The 14,361-nt window shown below is 40.7% G+C and overlaps 1 protein-coding gene across 1 annotated transcript in view; it reads right to left on the bottom strand.

Moving 5' to 3' along the window:
* OXNAD1 (oxidoreductase NAD binding domain containing 1) overlaps window positions 1-14,361 on the bottom strand; it is a 45,946-nt gene that overhangs the window by 22,674 nt on the left and 8,911 nt on the right. Inside the window, exons 4-5 of the mRNA XM_075212307.1 lie at window positions 13,928-14,034; window positions 239-380 (exon numbers count right to left, since the gene is read on the bottom strand). Coding sequence (XP_075068408.1) covers window positions 239-380; window positions 13,928-14,034 — 249 coding nt within the window. The remainder of the gene's footprint in view (window positions 1-238; window positions 381-13,927; window positions 14,035-14,361) is intronic.

Here is a 14,361-nt window from a genome sequence, read left to right as displayed (position 1 = left end):
GAAACAACTAAAAAAGAAGAAAAAAGGTTTTGGTCAGTTCAGTTTTTACGTTAGAAACAAAACATTCCCACAAACTGAGACAGTAAAATGTATTTTGTGTATTGACTTTGTAGTTAAGTTCACAAGTCAAAGTTTAAAGACGTCAGGGGCTCTTTCACAACAAAGAGATAACAGGCTAGCAGAGATTCAGTACTAGATGAGGGAGCGGACAGCTCAGAGTATTTCACCATTACTTTACCTGGGAGTGAATCCAGTGAGCTGGAGGATCCAGGTTAGATTTGACAGCAAGCTCCAGGACCCTCTCTCTTGCCAAAAGCCCAGGGCTAGAGCAAATTGAGAAGCCCCCGACCTTAGAAACTCCAGTGATAAAGAAATCTACCCTGAAAAGAATAATAAAAACAGTTACAATGCCACAGAAGAGAATCATTTTAGAATTATAGTTAGTTGTGTTCAGCTAAACTCTCTGGGGCATGGACTTTTTCATTTGTTGTATTCTCCAAAGCTCATTCCCACTCATCTGCTTTATTTGTACTTTCATGTGTCAAAAAACAAACAAAAAACACATGCATTAAAAGTAGATTTCATAAGAGTCAATGGTGCAGACTCACTGTACAACTGTATTTACATATTTAGAATGCAGCATAACCTATTCCTCATAGGTACAAAAGATTGTATTGGTGTTTAAAACACATCACTAACCAGGTATTAGTTTTCATGCAGTTTTATACTACTTTGCACGTATGTTTGAACAATCACATAATACTATCGATATACTTTTATAGACCCTTTTATGCAAAGAACTGCATACCTCACATGGCCTTACATGAATACAGGTGTTAGTAGAATCCGCATATGAATAAATAGAAAATATGTACTGGTATTATTTGCAGAGCATTAAACCTAAAGATCTTGCAAATGGTGTTATTGATAGAAAGAAATCTATCACAGAGCAAAAAACTGAATGGTTGTAATCTATTAGTGATCAATATGTCAGGTTCTGGTTGTGTTACTTAAAAATAAGCCTAGTGGAACTGGCAAATGTAAATTGAAGGAAATAAAAATAAATTGTAAATACACATACATGGATTGTTTCTAATATTAGATATTGAGCCCCACTTCAATCTATATTTTCTTTTCTCTTTTTTCCCACCTGTCATAATAACATCTGCAGAACGCATATTGTGCACTATTTCTACTACATGGTCCTACTTCTTTCTCTCCCTTTTTTGAGCAAAGGCAAAAAGCATTTTCAGTAACACACAACTGTGCCTGTTCCTTCTCCAAAGTATTTTACAGGTAGGGGATATCTTACCCAGTAACCCACAAAATTCACAAAGCCACAAATAATTGATGACAGTCAGTGATCATTTCATTTACACATGACCAAGTGTCCCAGTGAGGAGCATTACTAAACAATTTAATGAGGACAGCAATACAAGATGTACCGTGGGAAAAGACAGGGTTCATTTTAAATGTATATGTTTTAAGCATGGTGCTCCAAATTATGGAAAAACCCCATAGCTAGAAATCTCAAAGTGCCAAGGATTACACATTACTGTACAGTAAAAACGTATGGGATTAGGCTGTTTGTCATAATGTTTCATATTATGAGCAATTCTGATTCCACCACACATAGCAACTTGGGTCTTAATTTGCTTGCTGACAGGAAATCACTGGTTTTTAATGATGTGGCCAGTTTCACTAAACTTTCAGTTCTCCATTTGGCGTTTGAGTGTCTCCGTATTGGTCAAACCCAAGATATAGATATATTGCACTGTGTGTGTTAAATTTACAATAAGTATTGTAAATTTAAAGTAAGAGGTGTACTTTCAGTGGCCTTTTTATGTGGCAATAAACTGTACCTGCAGCAAACAAATAGCGGAGACAGCCATTTCATGGTTGAACCAATATTTAGCCTATCACTTCACCGAGGTCTGAAGGTCTTAGTAAACACATAGACTGCTCTGTCATGAATACTGAGTACTACAATATTGCTGCCGCTACTGTAAGGCCTCATTTAAATATGCGATAAATGCAAATTTCCATTAAATATTACCTTTAACTTGGGCATTCATTTAGCATATCAAATTGTGGAATACTAAATTTTTCCTAGTCTATTCTTTGCATTGTTTGTGTAGTCTGGGCATGTACTGTCTACATTTATGGAAAATCCCCGACTCCTGTATGCCGAACTGGCTGGTAATCTTATAAACACAACTTTGCATTGCAGAGAAAAATACAGGATTTCACCCAAAATACAGTCAACATATTGTGTAATATAATACAAAAATCTAAGTAAATTGTTACATTTATTTAAGCACTTTTTTTTTTACATTAATGAAAAACATGTGGAACACACAGATTAACAAGCAACAATTGCAATGACGTAAAACAGTCAGGCTTCTCATACAACTTGGCTCCAGTAAAGAAAATAAAAAAAATAATAATTACATATTGAATGCTGGTTTTGTAACAAGAACAATGATCATAACATTTTAATAGATTAATTTAGCAAGAAGCAGAATGTAATCATACAATGCATGGTAAGTTCTATAAATAGTCGTACTACATGAGGTCATTGTTTTTCTTAATGAATTGAATCTCCAGACTCTTACTATATTAAGAGACCTGACTCCAGAAAGACCCTTAGATCTAACACCCCACCCGAATAATGAGAAAATTAAGTTGCTTTTTTCTTTCTTGGAATAGTAGTTTTTTCCATGAACAAATTTTTAGTAGATTGTTTGCTAAATAGGCAGAGTTTTGAGGACTGCTATTATGAGAAAAAAAAATTATGATTATTATTACTACTAAGACAGAAATGTAAACAGTCACCACTATTCCTGTATCACAGTTTGTTATTGTCAAGGCAATAGACAGCTTTTAATAGTATTAGACAACAGCGCCCTCTTGTGGGAAAAAATAATATTAATATTAATAAACAGTTAGATCCCTGTGTTCAAAAGATTTTTTTATGCAATGCAGTTCAGTTAACAATTAGGGCCTACTAACCCCTAAAGTGGCATGCAACCTGTGGATTGGACCTGCCAGTGGGAATATTGTTATTTCTTAATGAAAAAAGCAGTAAAACAATGCACACACAATCTAAATGTATTGTTTGGAATCCCCTCATTGTCAGATATGCAAAACATTATATTGGGAAACGCCTCATTTAGAGAAAATAACACTGCGACACAAGGAGATACAGCCATAAAGAGAGAAAACAGGTAGCACCACTGGTCTATTACAGGAGCAAAATACAACTAATTCCTAGATAATTGTAAAACAGAGTAAGAAACAGAGCAAATGTGATAATCAGACCATACGCCTTAGAAAATTAATTGGTAAATAATCTTCTTTTATTGCAACATCTTCTGGTGCAACTTTTGGTGACCACTCCATTCCACAATTTTGAGTACACCTGTTAAACGCAATCGTCCACCTCCCCATATATACAACAGTGTACATAAGACACTGCACTACACGCCGGTCACCCGGGGCTTCCGCCCGGAGTCCAGCGCACTTACCTGTCCTACAATCCCCACTCCGCCCAGCTGTCAACGGCCATGTCTCCAGCGGTTCTGTGCATGCGCAGAATCGCTTCCCATTCTAGTCTCCTGTCTCACAACCATTTGCTGTCCATTCATTGAAAGCATTATATTAAGCTTCCTCTCTTTCCTTGGGGCAGGTTGTTTTAGTCAGTTTGCTGCCTTTTAGGATGTGGCTCCACGTTAGTCTCCAGCTGTCTCTGTGGATCTGCCCGGAGACCATCACCTTCTCTCCCGGGGTTCGTTGGGAACTTCCCTAGGGGGGGCGCGACAAGCAGTGTGAAAGCCGCAAAGTCCAAATTCCCTTGTGGGGATCCCTGGTGAAAATCTTTCGCATTGTTAGACTCCGCAACCCTAGGAAAAGTAGCGTCAATCCCAGCAGAACCTAGAAGGATCCAATTCATCCTTGGATCCCTGACACAACGTCATTGATAAAAAAATAAATAAAAAAAAAAAGGAAATACAGGATCTCATAAAAAGTCAATGTTTCTCATCTGATGTACAGAGTGGAAAGGGGAAACCACACCCAAAAGCTTCCTTATAGATTTTAAATTCAATACAACATAACTGCATGCAAATTTTTGTTTGTTATACAGTTTTATGCAGCCATAGCCGGGTAGTAAACTGTATTCTATGTTGATTTGTATTGGACAGCTGAGCGACTCACATGCACAAAAAAAATAAACACTAATCTTAAGCATACCTTTTTTGGCTATTTAAAATATGTATTAAAAAAAAAAAAAGCACAGTTGACATTTACCATGATCAGAAGTATGTACTGTTATAACCACAATACACTATATTAAAACTATAAGACAACATCAACTGCTGCCTGAATGGTGTAGAAGTATACATTGTTGACTTTATTTTAAAAAGTTAAAGTGTCATCATCATTTATTTATATAGCGCCACTAATTCCGCAGCGCTGTACAGAGAACTCATTCACATCAGTCCCTGCCCCATTGGAGCTTACAGTCTAAATTCCCTAAAACACACACAGACACACAGACAGAGAGGGAGACTGACAGACAGACAGAGAGGGAGAGACTAGGGTCAATTTTGATAGTAGCCAATTAACCTACCAGTATGTTTTTGGAGTGTGGGAGGAAACCGGAGCACCCGGAGGAAACCCACACAAACACAGGGAGAACATACAAACTCCACACAGATAAGGCCATGGTCGGGAATTGAACTCATGACCCCAGTGCTGTAAGGCAGAAGAGCTAACCACTAGGGCACTGTGCTGCCCAAGTAGTAAACATAATTGCCAGACAAGACCATTTCTTAGAAACCTCATCTGAGACAACAACTTTTTATGGAGGACACAGATCACATTTTCACTTCGCCTCTTGACCCCCAAAGGGTCCCTCCTCACCTCTCCTTGCACTCCGGTCAGTACCCACACTGTACACGGAACCTCCTGTGCTACTTCCAGCAATCACTGTAGAGCACTGATTGATAGTGTGAGAGGAGTAGGGACTCCTGCGCCTGTTTGTATAACCATATTAGTCTCCGCGATCGTGCAGTGAAATGTAAGTACAGCCCTGGGTGTTGCTGGCTCAATACAAGATATTCGTATAAAGTTTTGGCCCAATAAATTAAAGGCTCCTTATTGATAATATATATTATATTACAGATTTACAGCTGCCAGCCTTAAAACCTTGACCATCTGAATATTCTTTGTAGTTTATCAGGGGTAGAGTGGTCATTTTGCGTTTAATAAATGTAGAGCACTATGTTGAAGATCTTATAGTGTGATTCAAACCCTCATTTGTACACTGCTCTGTCAAACATGGCCGGCCTTGGTTTATTCTGTTACCAACTTGCTCCCTTTAAATATTTGAAAAAAAGAATATATTATTGTTGGGGGAACTCATTTTAACTTTCACCATGAATCAGAATCATATAGTATAATGCAAACGGTAATTCAGATTGTAATTTTGCCAGCAGGGCCCTTTTACAGATCTGCCTGTCTGTCAATAAAACAGTCTAGTTCTATTAATGTGTTTGGCCCCAATTGTAAAACGCTACAGAGTATGCGGGTGCATTATAAATAAATGTTATTAATAATAAAAGGGTATTTTCCCGTTTACCCTAAAGGTCACATAAGGCACAATAGGTCACTATTGTGAGATTTTCCAGGTTGTCATGAACATTACTACTGAAATATTTGTGTTAAACAAACATACAATATGACAAGCAATAAATCTGTAAAGAGTAACAAGACAAAGATAAAGGAAAATGTTATAGACCTTTGTTTGACACTGTATTTTAAGCCGGTGTTCTATTTTGAACGTTGTTGATTCTTAATGAGAAAAGCAGTGAAACAATGCACACAGAAGCTTTGCATTAGCTAAGCAGAATACATGAGAAAGTGTGTGAAAAGTGCATTGCGGTCATACAGCTTTACACTGTGCTCTTAACCACCAAATTAACCCCTTCTTTCCATCTGGGAAATCCTTATTATTAACCTCTCTTTATATAGCTCCTACATATTATGCAGTGCTTTGCAGAGCATATTTAATCATTCACATCATTATACAAATGGAGATTATAGTCTATATTCTCCACCACATGAACGCGCAGATGGGTTTATTTCAGTGGAATCCAATTAACCTACCGTTATGCTTTTGGTGCACCCGGAGTAAAGGCAGCGCAAACACACAAACTCCAAACAGATATTGCCATGGTCAGAATTGAACCCATGGCCTAGTGCTGTGAGGCAGCATTGCTAACCACCAAGCCATCCATTTAAATCTCTCTATTAATGGTTAGTTTTTATGATGTCAGTCTAAAATGCTATTTAAAAACCTGCTAATTTTGTGTGCGGCCTTTCCTTACAGACAATAAGGGGCATTTTAATAAAAGCTGCACAAATGCCATTTTGTAACACTGTATATCTATTTTTGTGCACACACACCAGGGGAGGGGACGGCTGGCAAATTTTAGCCCGGGGAGCAAGACTTGACTCAGCAGTCTATTAGGAACATTTTAAAGGAATAAATAAAGGAAGGTGGCCCAGCGACCAAGACCAAAGCAGCCCACTATGGGACTGGCCTGGAGGCAAATGCCTCCCCTTCCCCCAGCCCAGCCTGCCCCTGACACACACATTTGGCCAAGCAAAGCTCACTGATTTGTGATTCAAGTAGATGTGTCTGTGGGGTGCACAATTTTTTCATCTTTTAATGAGAGGAGGAAGACGGATAAAGACGTTCGTTGCCAAGTGCAGGCTGGGGGCATGAATTTGACTAAATAGACACATAAACACAAAAACATGACTTGGTTGTGCAGTACAAGACAAAGAAGACTGAAGAAGTTGAGAAGGTGCGTTTAGAGAATAGTCAAAATTACTTGCAGTAGGCTGGTGGTGCAGAGCTTTTTACAAGAGCAGTTTTAAATGGTGGGAAGGTGCACTCCTAGTTATGCACAAAGCAGGTAAAAACAAAGAACACTGCTTATTCTGCAGTTTGTATGTTTGTAAATGACCTCAAACAGTGTCATGCTGTCTGCTGTGCATTTCATTTGTTTTATTTCTTATCAGTTTATTTTTCAAACAGTCCAACCACGTAATGCTAATGAAAATCCAAAATGTATAACTGATCCCTAAGAAGGCTGGTACTTATTAAATAGCTTCAATCCATACAATATCCTGTTACAACGTCAAGAATGTCATTATAGAAGTCACAATGAGAATTCTGCCGTTTCCTACTGGGATATCCGCTTCAGAAGTGAACACAGTTAATACTGAAAGTTGAAGTTGGTCATCTGCATAAACAATAAATGTCTTATCAAAAGACTGATTTTAACATTTAATTACCGGTACATTTATTTTACAGCACTGTCAAACCATTAAAAGACATATAGGGACACTCAAGTTGATGGAACGCGCACACTGTAACATTGCACTCTTATCTGGTTATTTTGTGTTGTACGTATCTTAAGAGATGTGCATCTCAAAATGGTGTTAGAATGTGGCTGCATCAAGATACACTTTGAGCGTACCTTGACGCGTCCACATGCTAAATACACCAGCTGTCATCAGTAAGTTGATAATGACTGTCATTTTAAACGTGTATAAAAACAAACAAGAAATCCCTAGAAAACCCATACTGCAGGTTTGCTTGGTTTAGTGGGACCAAACCTGCCTGTCATAGCCTGGAGGTGGTTGCTGCTTATGCTGGGGGATCCCATTCTGTTTAACACCCTGCATGAGCTGTAACCAGACCAGGCTATGAGCATCCAATAGAGAGAAGTCTCCCAACAGGCATAACTAGAGATAGCGCCTACTCAAAATAGGGGGCACCTCCATGGATCATGTCACATTTAGGCGTACACGTCCTTTCTGTACTTCCACGTGTATGCCAACGATCTGGGTAAAGGTGATTGGAAGCGCAACTTGTGTGCAACTCAAAATCCCACATTGTTTCACTGCACAATTTTAGGCCTCAGAGTTGAACTTAGGTCTAGCTCTGAATGATGCCCAAAGTGCCCAGCTAAGATACTAAAGCATAAGACTTAGTGAAGTGATGGGTTTCCGTCTCTTGCATATTGATTTAGTTCAAAAAACGGCTGCCTCTGAAATGATAAAGTGGTGTTAAGACTGCTCAGCAGTGGTGGGCAATAGATAGGTCTCAGATGGTTCACTTGCTTCATGACCAGCAAATATTATTGTAAGTAAGGCTAGTTTACACAATGTTCTCTACACTGTTCAGCAAGTCATCGCTGCATAAGTCATTCTGTAAACAGAACCTCATTTCTCTATACACTGACAAAAACTATTCATAGCAGGAGTTGCAAATACTCTTCTCAGGTGAAGCAAAAATTGTACATTCACTATACAAAAGTATCCTTGATGTATATCTGAAGGAAGTGTTCTACACAGAAAATTCTCCCCAGCCGGGTAGCATTAAGAAGTAATACTTTGCAATAATACTGAAACATGTTGGAGGTTATTGCCCACACCTGCCAGGACCAGGGCCGGATTAAGGGAATGGAGGCCCCTGGGCTAAGGGGGCCTCCATTCCCCCGTGAGGCCCCCCCCCCCCCCCCGGCACTTACCTCCTTCTCCGGCTCGCTGTACGCTCTTTACTGAGGAGATCTCGTGAGAGTGAGACTCACGAGATCTCCTCAGTAAGGAGACTACAGCGCGCCGGGGAAGGACCGCAGTGAAAGTGCTCAGCAGCACTGATCAGGCTGGGGGCGCCCCCCGCCCCCGACTGATCAATACTGCTGCTGAGCACTTTCAAGAGCCCCCTGGATGCCATAGGCCCCTGGGCTGTAGCCCAGTTAGCCCTATGGTTAATCCGGCCCTGGCCCAGGACTGGTCAGACTGGTGGTCAGTGGTCTAACACACACTGCTGGCTGTAGTGCTCACATAGTGCCTGTTCTAATACAGAAAACAATGTTGTATTTTTATTATAATAGGATCTGTTGTACTCCAAGAGCCTGGTGGCAAGTAACAACAGCACCCGGGAAATAGGTGCTGGGGAGAACACTGAAAAAGCTGAAGATATTAAAATATATGAAATAAATAAAACATCCATGTGGATGCACAATAAGGGAAGCAAACACAAACAATAAACAAAACAATGACATACTGAGACAGAGAGGTGAGAGGGTCCTATTCACAAGAGCTTTCAATCTGATGGAACTGTGGCAAAGGATACAAAAGAAGCAACTGCTGTAGATTTCCAAAATATTGCAACTATAACATAATAACTGACAAAAAGGTATAAAGTGGATGCAAACATTACCAGTATGAGTCCAGAATCAAACAGAAAATGCAATAAATAAGTGAAAAAACATATGCTTCCCAAATCCTTATAAGTATTTCACAGGTTTATCTATCAGAAGTTGTATGATGTAAAAGTGTATTATGCCATCTAGTGGCAGTTTTCCATAATCTATTACTATGTGGCAGATTATGAACTGGGTACACTATTACTATGTGGCATAATTTGCACTGGCATAACATGAACCTTTATTTGTTGGTCCCATTACTATTATTATCTTGACATTAGCATCATAAAATAAGAAATAATTTAGTATTATATTATATATACACACACACCTGGGCTTGACTAGATTTTAGCTGGTACACTGAAAAAAAAAAAAGGTTGCCAAGCCCCAAAAGACAGCAGGGACATTAATGACAATGTGGAGGAGAGGGAATAATTTAGTGAGTAAGGCACTAGCCATACATTAATAACAGGAGACCCTGGTCTGAAATGGTCAGCTCTCTGTGACCTTGACAAGCCGCCAAGCATTTGGGAAAAACTTATAATTGTGTCCACTGCAATTACGGTACTTTATTTACTTTTTACTTTGAAGTGAACCTCACCAGAAACTACAGATGTCATTCTTCCAAACACCCAATACTCAAAATACTCATTTTTGGTGAGACAGTCCCAGTGTTTGGTAAAGTGAATAGACCAATCAGAATTGGGGTGCAGCTTCAGCAAAACAGATGAGCATTGGTGCATTTTTTTTCCTTGTCAAATGTTGCGAGGTATTTTCTTGCTCAACAGTTCAATAATAGAGGGCAGACTTACAGAGTAAAAGTAACTCGTCACTGTTTTTGACAGGTTTTTTAATTTGAAACTTTTAAGATTAGTAACGACACTCCTTGGTCTGTCTACCCCATAATATGGCCCAGAGGTATACTATGGTGCTGTCCTATTTTTCTTTGTGCTTTGATATATGTCAACATTATACTTATATGCATACTGTGTTTTATATGTTGTACCTTTGCCTTTGAAAACCCAGTAAAAAAGTTTTATAAAAAAAAAAAAAAAAAAAAAAAAAGGATTAGTAATTACAAACAAAACAGGAGACAAACAAAAATCTGCACCCTCTTGTTCCTGTTCCTCCAGAACAGAGAGGAAAGTGCCTGTTAAGCCGGTAGAAAATCCCTCTGGGGATATACACAGGGAAGTGATACAACATGTACAGGAGCTTAAGCTGTATGATCATTTTTATTAAATAAACCTGACCCACCACCATCAATGGTATTTTCTTCCATGTATGAAATTTAGACTTACTGTATTCAATAGCAGGGTCTATAGTTAAGAGTAACAAAGTCAAACACATGATGAGAAATCTGCATCTCCAAGTACTTGAACACAGTTGTCAAATGAAGAAAAGAATGTGTCTCTGCATTCTGGTGTATGTGCCCACAGACAGGGAATATATTGGACTTGGTGCAGTTGATTCGGAAACCTGAATACATGCCAAAGCCATCAACAACCTCCAGCAGATTAGTAAGGGAAACATTGGCATCCTTCAAGAAAAGGAGCATATCTTCCACGTATAAGTCAATTTTATCAATGGCATTCCCTGCCTGCAGCCCACACACCATAATACTTCTATGGACAAGACAGGCCAATGGCTCTATGGCAAGAACGAAGAGGGCAGTAAAGAGGGTAACCCTATCTTGTGCACCTGCCCAGGGCAAAGGGAGTGGAGGTGAAGCTATTAATGCACATTCTTGCCAAAGAGTAAAATAATTTTGCTCATTCCACAAATTTAGGGCCAAAACCAAATGCCACCATGATCTCCCAGAAAAACTCCACTGATTCAAAGGCCTTGGCCGTATCCAAGAACACAACCACTGTCCCATCATCGGGAGAAGGTATTTGAAGGTGGATGAACAATCGACAGACATTGGTGGTAGCTGACTTCCCCAGCATTAAACCTGTCTGGTCTGGGTGGACAATTTAAGAGATTAAATTTAAACTCATGGCCAGTACTTTGGCTAGAATCTTAACATCTGTGGTCAACAAGGACATGGGCCTGTAAGATTCTGGGAGAAGAGCATCCTGCCTTGGTTTGGGGAAAACTATAATTAAGGCTTCGGACATAGACAGGGGGAAAAAACGTCCCTCAAATGAACTATCAAATGTGTTCTTGAGCTTTGGGATAAAAAAGGACCCACTGCCCTTAGTCTTCCTATTCGGGAAAAATGATATAACAGCATCAATTTCCTCCAGATTGATGAAAGCTTCTAAAAGATCCACAGCCTCCAAGGAGAACTTAGGCAGGTTAATGTGGCATCACGGAGTTGCTGGGGGGGGGGGGGGGGGGGGAATAAGACACCTGAGAGCTATACAGCTGTTTATAGTACGTTCAGAACACCTCGGTGATGTCAGCAGTTTGAGTGTGAACATTATCCGACCAACTAATATAGCTGGGATGCATCTATGGCCTAGTTCAGTTTTGGCTAAGTAGGACTTCATACTACAACTCTTATCCCCCTGATCATACACAGCGTGCCTGGAGAAAAGCAATTTTCTTTTGGACTTATCAAGTAAAAAATCTGTCCAGTTCCTCTGAGCCTGAAGTCACAAACAACGATCCTGACTAGAGTGGGAGGACAGAGAACTCCCTTCCTGTTCTCGACACCTCTGCTCCAACTGAGTCTTTGTCTGTCTGTCTACAGAGTTCTTTCCGCCATACTGCTCTGGTGATCATTGTGCACTAAAGAAAAGCCTTAAAGGCGTTCCACACAAGGGGGGCAGACGGTAAGAGAATGATCAGCAAAATATCCTTCCTGATCAGCTATCATGTCACCAATCAGTCTATGGCATCATGAGGAGTGAGGAAAAAGTGGGTTCTACCGTCTGCTTCTACTCTGATGGGATGGAAACAGAATGGAGTATGGAAGCTGAAGATCTTGCAAATGTCTCTTGACCTGAGCAAATTCCATTCAAACTTTTTTGTACACTCAAGTCCAGGAAGACACCTGTGAGCTATACAGTCCGATTTTCAAATTTCAACGGACCCTGTTGCCTTTCCAATTTCAGAATAGCATCCCTGATCTTATAGTGAAGGAAGATCACAATGAAAGTATGTGATGGAGGGCCAGGTTGTGGAGGCATACAATGTGCTCTCTCCACCACAAATTGCTGCGTAATCGCCCCTCGCCCAAACATTTGCGTAAGCCAACGTTCCAAGAAGGCTTCTTGATTGGAGCCCTCAGCCCGCTCAGGGAGGCCAACAAAACGTATATTTTTCCTACTAAGCCTGCCTTCCAGATCTGTAAGCTTTTTCAAAAAATTGAGAGGCAAGGCTGGAGATTTAACCTCTCATAGGGGCAGCAACATCCCCTAAAGTAGAAATCCGATGTTCGGCCTCCCCCACTCGTTCTCTTATTTTATGGAGATCTTGTCAGATTAAGGATAGGCCCGTTAGGACTTCAACAATGCGGTCAGTCACAGGTTTATCAGATGCCAAACAGCCACCAACACTTGTTGAAGAGAAGGTTCAGGCTCAGTCCGGCAGCCTGTAGGATCGGTGGGAGGAGGAGGTATCACCTGAGATGGCAGGCATGGCAGGTCAGGTGAACCTCTCCAGGCCAGCCTCAGACTGACTGGACTTGCCCATTGTAGATACAGGCAGAAGGACATCGGGGAGGTGGAGGGGAGGAAAACCGACAAATCATAGAAGCGCTGCCGCAGGTCCTGAAACAGGTTTGTGAAGCTAGTAATACACCACATATTTGACACAAGTTCAGGGCAGGGGTAAGCTGAAGTACAAATCAGGGAAAAAGCTCACAGACCCTTAGGTTCCACAGAGTATGAAAGTCACAGATATACAGCAGGGGAGAGACTCTCCACAAACTCCTAACAGTGAAAGTCCAATTAAAAGTACATGCAAGTATCAGGCAAGGAACAGCAGCTCCAAATGTGCCTTGAAAAAGGGGCACCACTCTGAGGCCAGCAGAGAGATCCATATACATTAGAGCTTTAATAGTTAACCAGCTCAAGGCACTCCAGGCTAGGTATTATCAGTAAGTCTATCTCTGCCACAGTAACAACCTGGCAGAGACTGGGGCCCTTTAAAAAGGGAATAGCTGGTGCCGAGGTGAGGCGCAAAAAAAGGGCTCCAGGGTGGGAAATAAATCACTCACCCTTCAAATGTGCAGCAGACAGGATGACAGGTGGCGTTTGCGGCTCCCGTCCCCTCCGGACACGGCACTCTCAGTCTGTCCCAGTCTGTGCAACAGCGGCAAGAGACCAGCGCTGTAAGCCTCCTACACGTGGTTGCACTGATAACAGTGCCAGATGCAGTAGCCACGGCGCTCACAAGTGCGACTGAACATTCAAGTAAGTGATGGTAAGTAGAGTCTGGAGTTCCAGGATTAATTAATTAAACCGGAGGCAATCAGACCTGCTCTAGCCCGAGCTGGTCCAGGCCACGGTCCCCAGTTCTTTACAGTTTTTAGCAATTATGTTATAACACTGTAAATTGACTTACTCAATAAACAGACCATTGTCTACTTTATTTGAACCTATACCTGTTTATACGTAATCTAAACAAATCTATTCCTGAACTTCTAAAGTAAGACGTCAGGTTCTCTTTGACCAAGTAAGGAAACTTACCACTGTCCTGCTCGAAATGTAAATTCACTGTTCTCCACAGCGAGGCGGACTCTCTTCACAGTGGCAGATTCGTTGGAGATCCCACAGACTTTTGCAGGAGAAATAATCTGAAACAAGTAGTATGTGATTAGCTAGTGAGAGCTCTGATAAGAATTATAGTGGTAGATCAATATAGTTAGGGACTCTCATTTACGTTTCAGCCAAAAAAAGACAGCAATCTGATTTATGGCTGGAGTTCCCTTGAAGCATTTACATACACACACACAGATATATATTTATTGGCGAGCATGGGACTGCAGGAGGGGGATACCTCTACCCACAGATCCTTCCTCTAATGAGCAAACGTCCCTAACTAGCTCAACATACAACATCAACTAATTATCTAGTTTATCTGGTGATGATTCCTCCAGACACCAGCCCCACATCTTTCAAGT

Source organism: Mixophyes fleayi, chromosome 5 (genome assembly GCF_038048845.1).
Source record: "Mixophyes fleayi isolate aMixFle1 chromosome 5, aMixFle1.hap1, whole genome shotgun sequence".
In the NCBI taxonomy this organism is placed as follows: Eukaryota; Metazoa; Chordata; class Amphibia; order Anura; family Limnodynastidae; genus Mixophyes; species Mixophyes fleayi.
Note: the sequence above shows the minus strand (reverse complement) of the source record. Positions and strands in the feature narration are given on the sequence as shown.